Consider the following 21130-nt stretch of genomic DNA (forward strand, 5'->3'; position numbering starts at 1 on the left):
CCATCCATTATCTGAGACGCTTCTCCTCAAGAGGGTCACAAGGGTGCCGGAGCCTATCCCAGCTATCTCGGAAGTAGGCGGGGTACGCCCTGGGCTATTTGCCAGCCGATCGCAGGGCACGCAAAGACAAACAACCATCGGCGCTCACAAACACACCTAGGGATGATTTAGAGTGTTGAATCACCCTACCATATACGTTAGTGGAACGTGGGAGGAAACCGGAGCACCGGGAGAAAATTCATGCAGGCGTGAGGATAACATGCAAACTCCGCACAGGAGGCCATTGTACGAACCGTGCTGCCCCATTTAGAAAAGATTCCCAATGCAAATACTGCACTATTTTGCCCGACCCAATAAAACAGCCCCAAAAAGGCGATGCGTAAGTTTTACAATACCTGGCATCATGCTGTTGAAGGCGATGGTACGCTGGCCAATGAAGTCTTGACCGATGGGGTCGTGGTCCCACACGAGGAAACGCACGAGTGTCAACTCTGGCATGTGGACCGTAAACACCAGAGTTTCCTCCCACATGGGGTTGAAACCTGCAGGAGTGTAAAAGTAAGAAATGAAAAGTTGATGAGAAAAATTGAGACAAGTGATAGAGGGAGAGGGCAGAGAAAGGCGAGTCAGGTGAGTGTTGTAGAGTGGAACGCAACTTAAAAGTGATAAATGATTCAGGTTGTGTGTTTTTGTGTGCAGACGGGAGGTGTTGCATGTGCAGGTCTCTTTGGACTCTTCAATAATACATCAAAACCCATAAAAGCAGTTCAAAACTCGGGCTGCGTGATCCTGGAAAAAGTCTGATAAATCACGGTTTCTCCTTTGTTTGAATTGTCTCTTCAAATTCAGTGAGCAAATATCATAACAACATCCAATCCAATATCGTATGTAGCCAAGAGTCAACTTATGTTGGAAGGTGGTTCCACTATTTCCAGTAAAGCACTGCCATAATCACAAGTAATCAATAATAGCAAAATGTTCATATATGGAGAGTATTATTTTGAGTCTCTAATTGATTGATTTTGCTCTCCCATTGACTGCGGTTGCGCGGAGGTGATTCAATTGTCACTGGCTTTTGCACATTACATATAGTTGAAGCCCTATCTTTGGCTCTGACGTCACCATCTGGACAAGAACATGGGGGTATGATGATTATGTGATTTAACATGGTCTGCACATTGTGGTTTTATTCATTCTTTAGACACTCTTTGATGGTGCAGCACCGCTTTGCGAATAAAACTTCTGCAACTCACGATTAAGTTAAACGATGGATCAAAAGGTAACGCAAACTTCGACAAAACAACCGAGTTTAGAAGCGCTGAAAACAAGAGTTGAAGTGCGAAAAAGTCCATTCTTGTAAATTATTCCCATAAACTCACCATTATCATCCACTACTCGAGTTTGCTCCTTGGAGCAGTCCACTGGAAGGCCAATGATCTCCACTTCCACGAAGGGATCAATGATCTGATATGGGACATGGACAGAGCATAACAATAAATATATGACCTCATTTCACTGAATTCCAGCATGCTACTGATGATGCGAGTACATTTTATGTCAACATATGTATCAAAGTACACTCCTGTCAAAATAAGCATGAGTGGGTCCTACCTCTCCTCTGTCCCCCAGCATAGAGTCTTTGGGTTTGGGTAGCTGCTGTCCACTGATTATCTTCAACACCAGTTGTTTCTTCATTTGACCTGGCAGTGGATCCTCCAAATTGGCATTAAAGGCACCTGAAATGTGGACAAAAAATGACATGTAGTGCACATGAAAATATCAAATCATTTCATTTTTATATTTATATATGTATGTATGAAATGTGTGAAATGCACGGACCACGTAAGCTTGCTGACCTTCACACATGCATCTGGGTTTGAGGATGAAGCCACAGTTGCCATTGCTGTAGAACTTGGCTCTGTTGAGCTGAAGGACCCGACCCTCGGACTGGTAGTTGAGTGCAACTGTAATGAAAGTTATTCCCACACTACTCTCAGCAGGATACAAATTGTTCCATAATGTGGAATGAGAGCAACATTCAAATGCACTTCATTGAGTACAGTTCAGCTATTAATACAATACTTACCTAGAACTTTCACTTTGACACCCAGGAGAGTCAGATTTGAAATTCATAACAAATGTGACGGGCAAAAATTTAAATGGAAAAGTGTGGCCAACAATATGCCGGTCACTTTGAATGCTTCCAAAACAAGCAAGCAAGTCATTGATTTTAGCCGTAAGAAGGCATCTAAGCTCCATTTAATCATTAATGGTGCGGGATAGAGATGTTGATTAGTTTAAAGTTTTTAGGCATTGGCATTTTAGATTATTTTGGCAGGCACTTAAACACAAGTATTATTGTTAATAAGTCACAGCAATGGCTTTCCTTCTTACGTTAAGTGAAGCAATTGACTTTGAATTATAAGATTTGGCATGTTTTATCATTTTGTGGTTTGACATCTTAAATCAGGATCAGAAATCGCTTAAAGGAGTTGCGCGCCTCTCGTACAGAACGACTGGCACCAATAAAACACAACTAAATGAAATCCAGTACATCGGGAAAGGATTTGGTTTGGGACCTCACGTATTATAAATGACCCTCGAGGCCATTCTGCTGCAAGCCTTTTTGTTGTTCTCCCTTTAGGCAAACATTTCCATTCTACTAAATGCTCCATCTCGCCTATTGCAGAAAAACATTGGAAAAGTTTCTACCCCTGTGCCATGCGTAGCCCGAACAACTCGAAATTCTATTTTGTGGCAATTTATCGTGCACCGCTTCTCCTTTTTTTAATGCCTAGTGTTGTAAGTCGGAGTGTACTTTAATTCTTTCTGGTAATTTATCAGAGAGAAACATATGCAGTCTTTTCCACTTGCAGGCACTTTCTCTTCATCCTACCTTTATTGTTGTTCACATTGAACCGTTTTCCAATGTGGCGCTTCCACAAAAGGCTAATAAACGGATTCAAATGACGCGTGAAAAAACACCAACACTTTCTGAGTGCCGCAGTACAGTGCCATCGGCAACAGCAGCAAAAGTTATCGAAACTTTGTCAAAGTAGTGACCTGTGCGAGAGCATACCAAGCTGGCAGCCAGCGTTCCAGAAGGGCTGAGGGTTGAAGTTGGAAGAGTCCACACGATAAGAAGAGGGGTAGATGCGTGAGAGCTGTCGTTGGTTAAAATGGCCGAAGGAGCTGGCTTTCTGCTGCATCACCTGATGAGCTTTGGTTTCGCTCAGGGATGAAACCTGCCAGCTGCAGTTGGCTACCATTGATGACACATAAAGACAAACAAACAATTAAGGAAGATTGTGCAATTATAAGCAGTGATTCATTTCATGCATTTTCTTGCAGCATTATGATGTCACCTTCTTCGTGTCAGTTCACACTTTATATTATACTATATTATATTACAAATTGTCTTCAGAAAAATGTTTGCGGGCCAAATATCTAAAAAAAAAATGTTAATCCCGCATTTTATTGTCTTACGCTAAATGTCAAGATATTTGATTAGTTCAACATATTGTATGATGTGTGTCTTATGTATAGATTTCACCGAGTGATCTGAGCATGCGTGCAAGACTGGTGAACACACCTTGTGCCTCAACGTCATAGAGGCCCACAGAGCACGTGTACTTGACCAGGTCGGACAGGGCTCTGGATAACTTCATGGTTTTCTTCTTTCTGCAGAGTTAGAAATTGGACATAAATGATAAATTGGGCATATTTAAATAATGTACAGCTCGAAGACAATGTAGGAATAATATATGATAACATATTTTTGTCAAAACCTGCAAATATTAATTACTTTTAGTCAACCTTGGCGCGTGACGACATGTCATAAAATAGAGAGCGGTACAATCAACAGAGATTGAAATGTTTGATTGATTTTGTGGATTTAGAAAACAGAACGTGAATTTGGGACTATTAATAACTATCACGTGACAGTTATGGAGAAGCAAGACATTCTTTTTGTGTCTGTGTGTGCCTTACTTGTTGTGATGCAGGGGTGCTCGTGATGCGCTGCTAGAGCTTTCCTGGTCCGTATCGGTGTCTTCCAAACTTGAGGTCTTCTTCAGCTTTGTTATTTTTTTCTGTTGTGGGAACAGGGACATGGTAGAAGATGGATAGTCTTCCTGGATGACAACTCATCATAGTTAAACATTTGGTACTGTGAGCGCCCTCAGATTTGCGGTTTGGTATTTACCTGGTCAAATATTTTTGGGGGGTTGAGGACCATCCTCTGTTACTTAGAGGAAAAACGAAGCAATTTGCTGTTTTTGTGATCAAGTCAATGTCTTATATATATATATATATATATAAAACAACAACACATTCCTTTCGCTCCATCGGCTGGCATCTCAGTGCCAACCAACTATGTTGAAATGAGGGGCGGGGCTTAATTTTCTCATTACAAAGACCCCACAGGTGTCAATATAAATCTCCCTCATGACAGGTTCCCTTGTGATGAAAGAACAAACATGACTGGAGAAAACACTACAATAAATAAAAAGCAAACCTTGCGTTTAGAGAAGCTTCCCATGAATGAGTGGCCCGTGCGCTTATTGCTGCTGGAGTTGGCCTCATCCGATGTCACTGATCCATCCTGCTCTTTAGCCTGTTAAGAATAATTGAGTGACACATATGTTGAACATGACATTCATCTGCACTGTTTTGGGGAGGTGTAAGGTAACGAGTGATGAATGTTGAGTTGACTGTAAATAAAGTGGAAAATATCAATTTATGCTTTTATGGTATTGGTTTTTGAAGTACATCGTTGTAGAGGTTTATGTATTGTTTGTTGATCCTAAAAAGGGATAATGATGCTTATGTTGATGGAAAATAATAAGACAAAATAATATCCCCGCATTTTTCCCATAACAGCACATGTCACACTACCACATTAAAAATCTCTTTCCAGCTGTGACACTTATCACAAAAACAACATGAAAAAAACTCAGTCAATTCTTTTTAGGTTTTTTTTGTCAAAATGCGTCATTTCAATTTAGCTTTGATTTTACCACCTGTTTGATGTGCAGAACACGATGTTATTAAAGCAGACATACCTTCGAACCAGTTTTATCTAAAGGCCCACCAGGTGGAAGTGCCGCGATGGTGAAACTGTCTGGGTCTTCTCGGTCTCGAATCTTAGACTCCTTCATCAGGTTGTCCAGCTTTTTCTTTGCCATGTTCTCTACTTGCTTCCTGTTGGCAGACATCTGCGGACGGAAGGACAATGCTAAATGAAATTCGAAAAGCAGTGATGGCGTGGTATATTAGACTTTGTATGGTTTATCAATTATGATAGACTTGAGCCTAGATTCTTAGATTAAGGTGGTTAAAAACACACACAGATGAATTGGAACAGATTCATACATTTTCAAGTGGAAAAAATATGGTTCTGGATGCGCACTATAGATAAATATAAACAAATTGCAGATGACAGACTATAAGCGGTTTTAAATTCTAAATCCAACAGTGGTTCTCCTACCAAAAACATGCAAGCTCTGAATGCAGCCACATGATGGCAGAGTTTAGCTTGAAACCAACTGATTCAAGTGTTGAGCCATACTGTACTCAACGTAGTCCAATTAAATAGGAGGGGTCATTTTTTTAAATTTTTTTTTTTTAATCATCAACGAATGTTCTCAACTCATTGTTATCAAATAAAAGCAGATGACTGAGCAATTGGGGTTTCACAATGTGATTTCACACAAATCTAATCTAATTAATGCACCGTAATAGATAATTCCACATGAATGGGAGAAAGTTTTACAATTTCCTATTTAATAAAACCAAGAAGCACTGAAGAAGAAAACATACAATGAAGTTAACCTTCCAGTGTTACATTTTTCAATCAAGAAATAATTACAATAAAAAAAAAAACACAACAGGCATACATACATCTCCATTCATGAGCTTGCAGTCATCCTCCATCTCATCTGCACTGTCTTCATCTGACACGTCACCCTCTTCTGCGTTTTCATCGATGTTTGGAGGCAACTTTTTACCCTGGACGAGAAATTGTGCGATATTTACAAGACGTAGAGACAACGCTCAATAGGATTGAGAAGGTAATAGTATCCTTGCCAAGTGCAATTTTTATTTATGTTACTGCAGTAAATACATATTAGCAAACAAGCATCCAGTCTCTAAAAAGAAATGTGTGAGGTAACAATCAAAATGCGTTTACTAGCCTACCATGTTCATCCGTAGCATCCTCATGCTCCCCTTTTGCTCTTCCTAGGTCTTTCTCAGTTTTCCTATCATTATGAAACCAAGAAATCTGAAGTTTCACCTGATAAGTACAGCTCAAGTTTCTTCCCAAGAGTCAAAAATGGACCTTTCACATAAAGTGCATAACATGCTCAGTTCAGTTAAATAATACAAAGTATGTCTTGGTTGTAGTTGCCTACAGCATGTCTTGGAAAAAACTTTATGCTGAAGATAACTTCAAAACTGCAGCCTCATCAAGAAGTTTGGGGAATTTTTCCAAGCGCTCTCACACTGATGCCATTACTACTCTATAATACTGCTGACTGGATACACAAGTAGTCATTCTGGTGCAGCGATGGGATGAGACGTTTATTTCATGCCAGGTATTGGCACGCTTGTCTTCTATTCACTGCAAGCATTTTGATGGCAGTGCAGCCTCATTAACGTCAACATGCTACATCTGTGCTCTGTCAGCAGCGGGCTGTTACTTATGATCATGATCTTTAAAGAGCATCCCTTCAATCCATTCTTTAGGATTTACATTGCATAACACTACGGCCATTGAGTGGAACCTTTAAATTTAATTAAATGGAAAAGACAGACATTCTTTCAAATTAATTTAATTAGGTTTTGTCTGCTACTCGGCTGCATGTCTGCCTCAAATCTTAGCCACAGCCTTCCTGTGTGGTGTTTGCATGATCTAACCGTTGGTTTTCTCCAGATACTCTATTTGTTCTACCACTTTCCAAAAACATCCACGTTAGTTCATTAAATACTTTAAATAGCTTCCGTTATTCAGTAACATGATCACTCTGTACTTGAGTAAAAATACCGATACTGGGATTAAAAAAAAAAAAAAAAAAAGACTGGCAAAAGTAGAAATACTAATTGAACTCTGGTACTCGTAAGAAAAAAATCTGCACATAAAAATGTTTCCCACTTTTAGGAACTTACAGTTTTCATCGGAGTGACATGTAGCATGTTTTTGTGTAAGAGCTAGCGTTAGCTAAACCGGCATCCACAGTGTTACCAATACTTTGCTAAAGTTGTGACTTAAGGAAGAAAACAAAAGGCTAATGACAACAGAAAAAAAATCAACTTACATGTTTGTATTTGACTATGAGAATTTTTGTCAGCAGCTTTCAGTTTTTAGGCAACACATTTTCTATGAATCACTCTTGGAGCAGACAACAACAAACATGCCTCATTATTATTACTGTCCCATTTTTTTTTTTTTTTTTTTTTTTTTTTTCAATACACCTTGTACCAGGGGTTTTCAATCCTGTTCCACAAGGGCCAGTGTCCTGACTGTTTTCGATTTCTCCCTACCGCTTCAAATGATCAGGATCGTTATCTGGCTTCTGCAGACCTTGTCGATTATCCGATCATTTGAATCAGGTGTGTAGCACCTGGGAGGGATGGGAAAACAGGCAGCACACGGGTCATCGAGGAACAGGATTGCCTTATACAGTCTGGCCCGAAGATCTCTATAAATCAATATCTCAACCACGTCTGACTCAAATTTTTCAAGCCATGTTCTCATCAATGGAGGTTGAAAAAAAGCAGCACATAATTTTTCAATGATGGAGTAGAAAGAACAAATATATCCACAATTGTAGGGAATAAAACTAAAAATTTGACAGAAAAATAAAATACAGATATCTCTCATTAATTATCGATTAATACTTCAATTAATCGTACACATAGATTTTCTTTTTTATGAGTTCAGCATCAACTCAGGTTAGCGCCATTGAGTCTTCACAAACTTGACCAATTTCGACCACTACATCGCTCAAAATTCGCTACCTTTGAAGTCGAGGTTGAGACGGCAAGTTCTTATACTTTCAGGTCGAAGTGGGTTACACTTCACCAACGGACTCGACTTACCTTAACAAGGATCTTCCCCTTAAGGTTTTCTGGTGAGGGTAGCCATCCAGACTCTTCCGCTTTGATGTTGGAAACATCGAGTTTGTCCCCTAGAATATCAATGAGGTACTGGGCCATCTTTTTTTGTTGAGGGACACTGCAGTGGTTCTCTATGGACAGGATGACTGGGAAACTGGTAGAAAGCAGAAAATGACACAAAGGAGATTTGCGTTAGGAGGCTGAAATGCCGGAGAGGACACACATAATACGGTGTCATTTGTTTGGAATGTTCTGCACCTGGGTCCACAAGGTTGATATGATGTCGAAATCTATCATCCACTTTGGGGATTTGACATGAACTGATAGTCGAAATATGATCAGAGGTGACAAGTACAATTGCTCCACTCCGGGAAATGAATTGCAAAGCATCCTACAGTAAAATGTCAGGAGTCTATTTCAGCAGCTATTGTTTTTTTTTTGTTGTTGTTTTTTTTTTTTTTGCCTCTGCTGTGCCTCCACAACTGTGACTAACTTTTGAATCGACAATAGTCATTGGAGTGCCGTCACTATGATTGGCTCATTCAATTTTATTTGGACCTATTCACAAATAGAATTAAAGGTTGAAATATTATGCATTAATCCATTAAAATCTAATAAACACATTTATATTGATTCTGATTCTAATGATTACGGACACATTATGTACTTAGAAATGCTTATTACTATGCCAACTGCACAAAACTGGAAATAATTTTTTTTAAAATTCTGCATATGATATTAGCTGGAGAAACGTCTGTTCCTTTCCTATGTAAGGTTGTGATCACACAATAGATTCCTTGCCATCTCCTGTGGGCCTATTCACAACAACAATTCCAATTTTTTCCCATGTCAGTCCTCCGGCGAGTCATTGTTCCTCTTATCAGTAGGAAATCTGATTGACCTTTTGACATTAAAGCGATCCTATTATTTGACTTCTTTTGACCGATTTCAGGTGGAATAGGGTGCTCTCGATGTTTTCAAAAACACAAAAGGATCAAGAGCTTGGCAAATGGAGTATTTCTCCGCCTTTCGCTCTAAAAATAGAGCTTTCCTACACATCCTCCAGACTGTGTGCTTGTCGATGGGAATAGCACCTTCTTCTGATGCAGCGATCTTGAAAGAGAAATGGGGGCATGGGGGTGGCTCTCCATGCACACATACTTGTTGAAGTGTAAGGAGACCACTGCATCTCAACGTTTGGATATGTTATATACCACCCGTGCATACAGATGGTAACAAACAGATGCAAAAATTGGACGCTTCTGTGGCATGATGGGTAAAAGTGTGAAAGTTGTGTCATTCATGAGCCTTCCCAGTGTATGCAGAGTATCGAGGGGTCGAAGAATACTGCATCCATGTGAAAAGGGCAGAATAATGACAGATATTGAAAATTTCCTCCTGTAGGCGTCCAAGGGGGTGGCCAGAGAGTGACATAAACTCCGCCCCTGGTGTTGGTCATTATCAAAAACACGCTTTATGCTTCTGTAATTTTAAATCAACCCATATGTAGAATCTCTGAAACAAAAATGATATTTTTATTTTCCTTTTTGTGATGGATCACTGATGGTGTAGTAGTTACTCTCGCCTGACTTCTCTGTCTTCAGTCCGCACTCGGTATCTGTGTGAATGTGAGTGTGAATGTTTGCCTGTCTCAACTGCATACAGTATGCGCACTGCAATCGAGGATGTAGTGTATTTCCACATTTGGAGGCACAAGACAAACCAGTCTTGGGTCACCATTTTTGGATTTTGATGTTTATCATCAAATACAGGGTGTGAATTTGTGAAAATTCTCCTATTTCCAGAGCTACATTATAATAAGGCCAATGATCGACTAATCACAAAAATCCTCTTTGTGGTTTTACTGTAATTGAAAACAGCAGTCATCTAATAAAGTTAACCTCTAATGTACTACAGAAAGAACATTTCAGCTGCTAGACTTTTCACCTCCACAAAATGACATGAGCACATCACACAAGTCCTCGTTGCCCTTCATTGGCTACCGAGAGTTTTAGAATAGATTTTAAGAATGTCATTTGGTGCTTTACTTGGTCCATAAACCCCGTCTGCTTTCCAAGGCTGATTTAAACTCAGTGTCTATGGAACTTTTAACCTCAGACATCATTATCTGTCTGTAAATTGCTTTTAAAAACTTGCTTTTATCACCTAGCTTTTAGTAAACTGCTGCTTTTACTCCTTTGTTGAAATATGCACATGTATTTTATTATTTTAAAATGTTTTATTGTGGATTGGACTGCACTTATTAGAAAGATTATTATTATTAATAGTAATAGTAGTTGTAGTGTTGGTGGTAGTAGTAGAGGCATTTCTCTTCAATCAGCAAGGTTTGGCTGTAGCGCAAAGATGACCGGGAAAAGGAAGAGCATTTAGAAATGCAATGAAATTTATTTATTATACTCATTATAGTCTCTGTAGGGAAAATTCAGCTCACACTGCGCTGTATAGTTTGTGTTGAACGCCGCACACACACACACGCACCCCCACCCCTACACACACACACACACACAACCAGATCACACATACAGGCATGCAAGAAGAGATTAACAAGTAAAGACAGTAGCAGAGAGTCCTACATCACATTAAAGACACAGAAGTAAAAAAAAAAAAAAGTCAAGTGCTTAATATTTAATGTTAAGATGTGTGTTGGAGCTACTCTGAGAAAAGCCAAAACTTTTAACGAAAAATAAATGTTGAGACTTGCTATGAAGCTTGAAAAAACAAATAGTAACGCTTGTTGACAGTCAATTGTAAATATAGAATATTTTACGACAACTTTCGGTGCAACTAAATGGTATGTTCCGAAGTACTATAAGTGTCAGCTTTTAAGGAGTCAATATCAATCTTTTCTTTGGGTAGGGGTTGGATTAGATATTGACTCTTATTTCATCACAAATATTCTCATTCATGACCTACCAGATGAATAACATATTATAATAAAATACTAAAAATACTAAATATTACCGCCCTAATATAATATTAGATGGTTGTAAAACAAGATGTTTTCTTGCTGAGATTAACAATTCTGCAGCCTGTCAAATCAACACTGAAAATAGAGTGCCATATTATGGTATAAAGCTGAGTTTACTAAAAGCTTATTAAAGACCAGAACATATTTCTTATTGAGTTGATGTTTCTTATTTCAAGATTTTTATTTTCTGGGATTTATGGATGATATATTTCAATATCAGTATAATATGTCTCTACGCCATGGCCGGTTCACCATAATTACAATGTAGTGGTTGTGTGCGTTGTAACATACTCATTCTTGACAAAGGCATATTTGTTGATGGTTTCAATAACGTCTTTGAAGAGGATCTTGGAGGTAAGAGTGTAGCCGTGATGAACAATGGGCTCGCCATCCTGACCATCCCAGCAGTCCACTGTGCACAGGAGAGATGTGGCAATCAGCAGGACTTTTTTTCAAATTCAGCAATTGGCCATTTCATAACCAAAGCATGAGCCAATATTGCAACAATTGGACGAGTGGTCTTACAGTCCCAACAATTGCTTGTTCCACTTGCTCCACTGTATTGTATGTTTGTTTTGACACCTCAGAGCCTTGACTATAACATATCGAGAACATACAGTATGTCCTGTCGGGTAGTTTCTTCTAAGACTTGACCGATATAATTTTTTTTTTTTAGGCCGATCCCATATATGGCAGAAAAAAATGCTGTTTACCGATTAATTGGCAGATTAGTTTAAAAAATATATAATGCATAAAATAACTTTTGGTTCACTATAAATCCCAATTCCGCATTTTTTACTTAAAATGACATTAATGGCTATTATTGTATCGTAGAGTAATGCAAGATTCCCAACACATCTTTATCATAAATTTCTAACTTTGAAAATTTCAACTGTGGTTGTAAATTACAGGATGGGCAAAGCTTATAGTTAGTATAATGTTATTCTTATTATCACACTTTTGTAATATCAAAAACAAGTGTAACATTAAGTAATTTCATAATTGTGAAAATAACATCATTTTCACTTGATTTTTCAGAATGAACTCAACCCTAGAAGATCAATTTTAAAGTCTTACCTTTAAACTCAAATGGCATTGAATAACTCTAGAATTAATACACATCTTATAAATGTAAGTGTATCACTGCGTCAGCTGTCTTTGAACAGTACATGTAAGGCCAGGGGGAATAAAGTACCCTCAACACAGCGGCAGCCGGCCTGCAGCACCCAAGCATACATATCCACTCTGGACTGGGACATGAGCTGGTCTCCCATCAGATAGGTGTTGTGTGAGGAAGCGATGAAGTAGTTGCACAGCGGCTGGCTCATGTCCTGGTTAACACTGTAGTGATCGGGGTTGAAGATATCCCCAGCAGGGCTGCGCATGTAATTTGTAAACCCTGAAAGACGATTAAAGCGCTGTTAAGAACCAAGCTGATCCAGGTTTTGTTTTCCTGTACCTTTTCTTAGGGGCAGTCAAGTAATCCAACATATGGCAGAAGGTGTAATTATGGATTTGTTCACATCGATATTTATCTGACTGATCTTGAAAATAATGAGTGATTTATGTATGGTTTATAGACCGAAAAAAATCGACAATCAAAACACGGTTATAAGATTTATGAGCTTATCTAAGGTATGTGAGAGAGCTATTTTGCAGCATGAGCTCTCCCCTCAGGGAAATGTACACATGTTTTCTGTCTCAGACACACCTGATTAGTTGGATCAAATGTTTTTTTTCTTTTTTTTTTTGCTGCTATATGATAAGAATCAAGAAACATTAATATGCTATGGAAATCCGTGTTATCAGATTTCCCCCTAATGTTACCGTTTTGATGCTTAAGTAAAACATAATAATGACAATTATTTGAAGTTTTCAAGGTGAGGAATTGAAGGGGAGAAACCGGTACAATTTTTTAATTTTTTAAAAATATTTTATGTTTATAATACTTTAATTACATAGATTTATTAACATCTTTTTAAAAAAATATTCTCAGCATGAACCATAAAATGTCTGAAAAACAGTAAGAGCATGCTTGAAAAGGTAAAAGAACTGCTGGAATACAGTGAGACTAGGCTGCAAAATCTTACACAAGTTATGTAAATATAAGAACAAAGATTTTGTATTCTTACCATCAATTCCCAAAACTGCTTGCTTCTGGTTCTCTGAACATGGCTCAAATTTGTTGATAATCTCCAGACAATGGTCCTTACTAACTTTGGTCATCTATAAAGTATAGAGATGCATGTCAAAATCTACGTCGTAACATAACGATGCCTCATTGGAAGGAAGATAGAAAAGAACAAGTCGTATGCATGACTGTCTCCCTACCAGTGATCCAAATTTTTCTGTGGTTTCTGCTGTGGAGCATGAAATGGCCACATGCATTGATTGCTTTAAAGGGGGTCGGACAATTCTAGGTCAGTCTCTGTCTTCACTATGACAGGTTATGTCATGGAAGTGCACATGATAGTAGCCTGGTAGGATGTTCACGATATCCAGTATAATAGACTACGAGCAAGTTATGCAAAACAATGATGGCTTTCAAAGTCTTCTTTCCTAAACACTCAAAAGCACTGACACACATTTACGTCATACGTGAAATGGCATCCATTTATTTCCAACGGTCTTTTGTCTGTACTTGACAGTGTTTATATTGGCTGTATCGTTTCCAGTTGTTTGTGTGTGTGTAAGGTTTCCCAGGGTCTTCAGAACTGAGGATTGCTGGTCAATGCCAAACACAAATGGCTGTTATTTATTTATTGATTTTTACCAATTTGAACCAATCAAATTTTGGATTCAATAAACAGAGCCAGGTAGAAGGCTCAGTGGGGTGTCAACATGTTTTCATCTTCTGATTGGTTCAGACATACTCGAGTGGGATCTTTTCAAACCCCTCCCCCAAAAACAAAAAAAATAAAATTAATAATAAAATAAATAAACAAACAAAAAGGATCTTAGCGAGGATCAGTCAAACATCTGTAGCTAGCTGGCTAGGATTTTTTTGCCTCTTTCAGAGCAGCAACAGCGACCTGGCAACGGCTAACCAAAGACGATGGATCATACAAAAGCCCACATCTGGAATGCACTGTCCACCACTGTGTAGATTGTAGAACACAATTTTCACCGTCATGCTGAGATTCCCATCACATATTGATAGCGACATAAAATATTGTAATGTGCCCACATAACTGAAATGTTTGTGAGTGAAAGTGTCAATACACTACAGGCTGTACTCAGAAATCTGACGTATAAATTAAACATCTGTCGGCTAAATGACTCAAATAACGAAATAATAGCTCACTTATCAAACAGCAGCTAAAGTGCAGCACAATACCAGTCTCACTTCTGGAAACATCGCGACCGTTGTTTTTTTAAATGATACTTTTTTGTATTTTTATCAGTCTGTGTGCATAATTGTCTATATTTGTCTTGTGTATGCCATGTTTTTGGTCTGGTTGTGTTTAGACCCTGAGTCTGTAATAAAAATCAATTCATTCATTAATTCAATCAATTCATGATGGGTTTCAAATTTAAATAAACACTTCACAAAATGGCATCAATTATACCCAAATACCAAGTACCATCTCATGATCAGATGCTGAGAATAAGATATCCTCAACCGTAGGAGAGCTGACATCTTGCTGACAGAGCATTTTCCCTAAAAAAATGACTCTGCATCTTTAAAAAGCTCTGCTCCAGTGATAATTGGAGGAAGGGGCACAGCCTGGCTGTTTAATGAACGACTTGCAGTCACGGTTATGAATTCATTTTTTTCTTTTGCAGTGCAGGGGTATTATTAGAGAAGAGAAAATTCTTTACAAATTCACCTCAAGTGTGGCAAGGGCACTGGAAATTTCCCTTATGGAGAACCTCACGCTGTCTACAGTTTCCCACACCAAGCATCACTTCAGCAGCGCAAACTAAAGTCGGTTATATATTTCACCCTGACACAAGTCCAAGATAAATATCTCCACAAAGTTAAGGCACTATTCACTCTAAAATAGGTGGAAGTGAGAATGAGCGTGGAGAAGGAAAGGAGCAGCTCCAAATCGGCTCCAATCACTTGTCAACGGTGGTGAAGGCAATTTTGTAACACAGACATTTTTGGGGCTGATAATGGAATTGGGGCACCATCATGATGTGACTGCTGACACAGTGGTTATCTGAATTCTGAAACGTATAGAGTTCAGCCATTTGCTCCTATTCATCAAAATGACCCAAAACCTTTTCCCTTTTCTGTTGCCGGAAGAGTCATTAGGTTTTGACGTGGAATGGATAGCGTGCTCTCACATTCTGCCACCTTCTGTTGACAAACATTCTAAAATGATGAAATATATCTTTCGCCATAGTGACACATCAAATATAGTTGAGACTGTGGCATGCTGACGTACAAATTAAAGCCAGTGGTGGGCGGTCAAGGCCTTCAATACCTGCTCTGCTGGCCTAACATAATCAAGAAATCATGATCAAATTCTTCACATTGATGTCATATATATCCCAGTGTTGTATTTTTAAGTTAAATTTTTTTATCCAATTAGAATTCAGATAGCTCGTGTTGCCAGGCAGATTTCACAATACCAGTAGCACGCTCTATTCGTCCGAGGCTTTCAGATCCAATCGTGCGGGCATCTGTTCTGTGTCTCAAGGGGGCTTTTACAGTTGATAGACAGTTGCAATAGCCAATCAGATCACGAGTTGATTACAGTGAGCCTTCTCGGGGGCCTTACGCTGAAGGTGATGAACGCGTTTTGTGATTGGATACTCACTTGTGCGGGGGGCAGCGCACACTGGAAGTCGTAAGTGGCGACCGTTTGCAAATCTAAAATATATTCTTGCTTTTTGACACAATGTAGGAAACGTGTGGATTTAATTGCAGATACACTTGCGAGGCCATTTTCAAGACGGACCTTTCAAGAAAAGCCAGTTTGTCCAACACTGAATTAGTACTGTGTAAGTGTGTTTCTGTATATTTCCCCAAGAATCAAAGTCAGCCTTACTTACACTAAACACTCCTATTTGTAATGTCCTTTTAAGTAAGTACCTTCTGCTCTATTTCTAAGAAGCGGGTCAGGTCATCTGCATCAAGGTGGTCTTTGTAGTTGCTATAGGTGAGCATGAGCAAGTACAGGTCTCGGCGAGTCGACATCATCTTGTAGAATGAGCAAAACTCTTCGAATCCCAGAGTTCCTTGGTTGTCATCAGTGTCGGCTTCCTGCGCAACGGGGACAGGCAAACGGGTCAACTTCATGCATAGTACTTTGTCATATTATGCAGATTCCTGATACAATTGTTCAAAGAGACGGTTATTGAGCATTGAACTGCTCTGAAAACCAACCATAACCCGCATACATTATTTCCAAGTCCCAGCGCTGGAGGAACACTTTTCGGAAGTAATCTTATTAGTGAGAACATATCTTCCGCGGATAACATCGTAGCAAATGCTCGGTTGGAGAACTCCGTTCATTGGACACCAAACATCAATCTAGCCTTGCTCTTTCCAATTCATTATGTATGAAGCGGGCACTTAACTTGTTAGCAGGCTTCTGCTCAGCGTTTTAGTTCAGCGGCTAATATGGACTATTTCATTAGTAAGAATTGCTGTAGCTGCCTCTTCCAACAGAGCTTTCCCTTCTCAGCTACATCTACAAGTGCGCTGTGATAAATCATTTAGCAAAACAGCAGTAGTGAAGCCTGCTTTTTTTTGCTGTTGTTCCATTTAGAATACAGCAATGCCACAGGCTAAGAATTCAGTCTATTAAGGACCAAAAACACCACCATAATCCGCGGCTAAAGAAGAACGGAATCAGTCTAACTCGTATGTGTCATAAAAATAACCCCAAAGTTACAATGTGTCTGGCTGTAACAAAGTGAAACACGTTTGGAGCAAAACACAGTGGTCTCATTATTTTGTGTTTTTTATGACACAAGCTGGGACTCTAAAGTTTCCATCGATATTAAATTTGACAGAATCTGGCACAGCCCCAGCCAACATGGTGGAGCATGTTTTGCGTAACATTCGCTAGCGCTTCAGCTTCCAGAAGCTGACTTGCATGAGGCAGGGTCACGTCTTCAAAACAGGACAATTTCAGCAAAACAATAAATATGATGTGTGCTATAAATATTGATGTGTGGGTAGTTTCATAAAAAAAAAACAAAAAAAAAACTCAAGTTTCAGGGGGGAAAAAAGAGTAATACGTCCTTTTTAAACTTCACTTGTACACACTTTGTTGAAATTTTACATCACTTGATCAAGAATTGACTATGTTATTACACAACATAATTATGTCCGTTTTTCGGGTCACCCTTTATCGAAATATGTAAATAAATTCACAAGAAACATATTTGAATGGTGTCGACTTGGTCCAACACCACTGGTAACGTTTAAAAACAGAAAATGACCAGTTCTGTTAAAAATGTCGGAATAGAAAAGTACAACTCGTCGTGACCCATTTTGAGTGAACTATTTATGCACTGTACTGTGCTTTGCAAGAATCTCCAAGACGGAAACTCATAATTTAGTGATGTCCATGTGCTCCCCGTTTCAAGGCAGTCATCTCTGCAAAGGATTTTCAATCAAGTTTGACAAATGTTTGCTAAATTCAATTATCTCATTTTTCTAAACATTTTTGAGCTCCTGAAAACGTTGGCACTTGGCGTAAAATGAATGTCATTTAAAAATATGTCATGCATATTTTTGTGAAACCACTGAAAGCTGAATGTCCACAGGACACTTCCATGCGATTGTTTTATTCAAATTCAAAATGATGGCGCAGATAAGCAAATAAAATATGCACTATCCTCTTATAAGCTGTGAATAGATTATTAAGGGAACTGGCATTTATCATCTTCAAAGTGAGAAAGGGATCAACTCCACAGGTGCGCCGCAGTAAGTAGGTTAAGCCCAGAAATGAGTTGAGATTGTCAACACACAAATCTTCATCGAAACACACAAGGACAGATTGGTCTCTCGTGTGTTTACCTTGCGTTACATTAGAAGCCATCTGTAGCACAAAGACACCATATGGATGTCCGTCAATAGAGCCCTGGACTAAGTCCAGTGAGCAAGCTCGCTGCTCTGTGTATGGAAGGCTAGAACGTAGTGCTTAACGAGTAAGTAAGTGCTAACCCTACTGAAGAAGAGCTCTCATGTGCTACTACACCACTACAGATGTTTGCTATTTAGCTATGTTGTGCCAACAGTGCTCATTCACAAATTCTTCTGTCGAGTCAACTTCAGTTTAACGTCAACTCTTGTCACATTCAATGAGTTGCTCAGATTACACATCTTAAAATGGATGGTATGTTTGAAGTTGCAATCTTACCTCGGCTATGTTAAAAAGCATTTAAGAGTTCTAATGCATTTTAGGCATAATTTGTCTTGGAAATTGTGGAAATGTATCTATTGAATCAACAGTAAGGCAAACTGAAGAGAAAATAGCATTTCCTACTGTACCTTGAACATCTGTTTGACTTTTTGCCGGGGTAGGTTGACGTTGAGTTTATGCAGGAGCTGGAGGACCTCACTGATGCTTAAGCTCCCATCGCCATTCTTATCAGCCTCGGTAAAGGTCTGTTTTAACCACGTGATATCAAGTGGAGTTAAAGAAGGTTTGCATGAAGATATTGGGAAATGTACCATACATTGCTCATCATCAATGCAGTAACATAAATTAAGATCAATATTTTCAAATGTCATGGTTAACGTTACATCCAACAACAAGTCAGCAAGCAATATTATTAAAGGATATTGGTCTCGAGTACGCTGCCTCTTGGCCAGGCTGTCCTCGTCACTGATACCAGCCATCAGGTATTTGAGGCCTGTGATCCAAGTTCGCGCTTCCTCACCGGTACCAGACACAAGATCAAGGGACTCCATGTGCTCTCCGTAGTACAAGGTGAAGCAACAGTTGGGGTCAAAGCTGCCCTCAGCATAACGCTGGAAGATCTCAGACTGCTTACCCTCACACACTTCTCGAATGGAATCTATCGAGACTGGCGCAGGAAGCAGACAACACAAATTAAAAAATAAATAAATCAATAAAAAATAGTAATACAAAATAAATAATACGTTTATATATATATATATATATATATATATATATATATATCTTCGTTTGTCTCATATATAATATTTTAAATATATATTTAAATTAAATATATATTTACTTGAGTAATATCTTGAAATTAATGTAAAATCGTTGGACATGAAGTGTATTTTAAAGACTGTTCCAATAGTGTTCTTTTATCCTTCAATATGATCTAAACAGAGTCACCTTTACAGGCATTTCTCTTCTTATTCTTTTCTTTTCAAAATTTATACAGTAAATTTAGTTCTGCCCACAAGCACCACACACCAGCAGTGTTGATTTGCGTTAAAATTACCGCCTTAAATGTTTTTAAATTCATCTCCAAAGTTAAAGGTTAAAAAAAAAAACATGCAAATTCTTGCTAGACTTTGCAGATATTCCTGGTGCTGAATATGACACTATAGTAAGACCTCAAACACATGAAACGCACATGATTTTTGTTGTCTACATCACGCATTAGGAGAGCATCCGGCCATGTGATGCGAATAACCAGAGCGCTCACTCATACATTGTGACTTGAATGAAACATCATCCATACATAATGCATTGGTCTAGCTGAACTTTCAAATCTGCACCATACGAGGCGAAAAAAACAAACTAACCTTACCAGTGCATAATCTAGTCTCAATGAGACACTTGAGATGCTGCCGCTGTACACCACATCCTCCCATGTGGTTTTCACCATGGATAGAATGTTTTTTCCTCAGTGTATCTTATAAATAATACAATAATATACAGCAGGTTACTGTGAGGGTAAGGTGATTTTCATAAGCTGCAGTGGGGTGATGATTCTACAGTATTAGTTAGACACCACAGGGTGACATCTGATTTACATTGATACTTGTACGTGTCTGCAGTGCCTGTATAGATAAGTGACAGAAAAATGTCAAAAGTTACGAGGCTTGCAGACTTGTATGGTTGGGGAAACAGCAGTGTGAACCAGGAGCGTATAAGAGTAAGAGCATACTTCGACTGAGCCAGTTCTATCATATTGGGCATCCGCAAGATTTCTTCTCTCAGTCTCGAGTCACCCAGAGTCCTCCACTGGCCCAGACTAACTTTGATTTGCACACATTTGGGTTACAATACATGTGTCTGAGTTGAATTTTTCAACTCTCAATGATTGCCTGCATAGAAGAGAGTTGACGCATAGCAATCACCTTCATAAAACATAAAAGAAACTAATTACATTCAACAGACTTGAGTATATTTTGCAAAACAAAAGGTATATTTTACAAATAGTGGTAAGTGTGTTGGCAGATTAGATCTGATGAATAATTAAGTTTACTTAATCTTATTAAATCCATGGTTAGAGAGGAGAGAGAGAGAGAGAGAGAGAGAGAGAGGAGAGAGAGAGCGAGAGAGCGAGAGAGAGAACTGCACAAAACCCTTTTTTTTTAACAGAGAATATGGAGGTGTCCTCCACTTGTACACTCTTGCCAAAAGTGTATGCAAAGTTTTAAAGTGAATGAACACACAATTTAGCACCCGCTCTGTGAGATCCTTGTACAAGACTGCCATCGTAATTCTCCCGTAGCACGACCACCAGCAGTGCGTGCAATATATTAGCGTGGAAACTCAATTTTGGATCGGAGTAAATCAGACTCGAATGCTGATTCACTTCATTCACTTTTTTCTGTCTACTCCTTTGTTACAAAAAAAAGTTATCTCCTAAGTTACATCATATCCAGATCGCCAGTTAATATAGTCCGTGTGAAGAAAAACTCAACTTAAGATCTCTTGTCTCATTTTCATCTTTTTATGTGCAACATTTTCAGCCTACTACTTGCTGTTCCAATACTTTTGGAAGGTAATGTAATTGAAAAACAGATGTAAACCAAGTACTGCTCTACAGATAGTCAACTTAAAAATCAAACCTCTCATCTCTCTCACTATCTCTCCACCACAATTAACTTAGTGATATGAGAGAAAG

The 21130-nt window shown here is 38.8% G+C and overlaps 1 protein-coding gene across 1 annotated transcript in view; it reads right to left on the reverse strand.

Moving 5' to 3' along the window:
* Nucleotides 1-21130, reverse strand: part of LOC148339851 (1-phosphatidylinositol 4,5-bisphosphate phosphodiesterase eta-2-like) — a 33886-nt gene that overhangs the window by 7613 nt on the left and 5143 nt on the right. The window contains 17 exon segments of the mRNA XM_088289606.1: nucleotides 396-542; nucleotides 1380-1464; nucleotides 1612-1736; nucleotides 1857-1964; nucleotides 3080-3262; nucleotides 3593-3681; nucleotides 3991-4091; nucleotides 4517-4615; nucleotides 5064-5216; nucleotides 5902-6009; nucleotides 8101-8272; nucleotides 11399-11519; nucleotides 12303-12506; nucleotides 13240-13333; nucleotides 16152-16322; nucleotides 18564-18693; nucleotides 18859-19102. Coding sequence (XP_088145732.1) covers nucleotides 396-542; nucleotides 1380-1464; nucleotides 1612-1736; nucleotides 1857-1964; nucleotides 3080-3262; nucleotides 3593-3681; nucleotides 3991-4091; nucleotides 4517-4615; nucleotides 5064-5216; nucleotides 5902-6009; nucleotides 8101-8272; nucleotides 11399-11519; nucleotides 12303-12506; nucleotides 13240-13333; nucleotides 16152-16322; nucleotides 18564-18693; nucleotides 18859-19102 — 2334 coding nt within the window.

This window comes from Idiotropiscis lumnitzeri, chromosome 3 (genome assembly GCF_059441095.1).
Source record: "Idiotropiscis lumnitzeri isolate Australia: NSW breed Sydney's pygmy pipehorse chromosome 3, RoL_Ilum_1.0, whole genome shotgun sequence".
Taxonomy (NCBI): Eukaryota; Metazoa; Chordata; class Actinopteri; order Syngnathiformes; family Syngnathidae; genus Idiotropiscis; species Idiotropiscis lumnitzeri.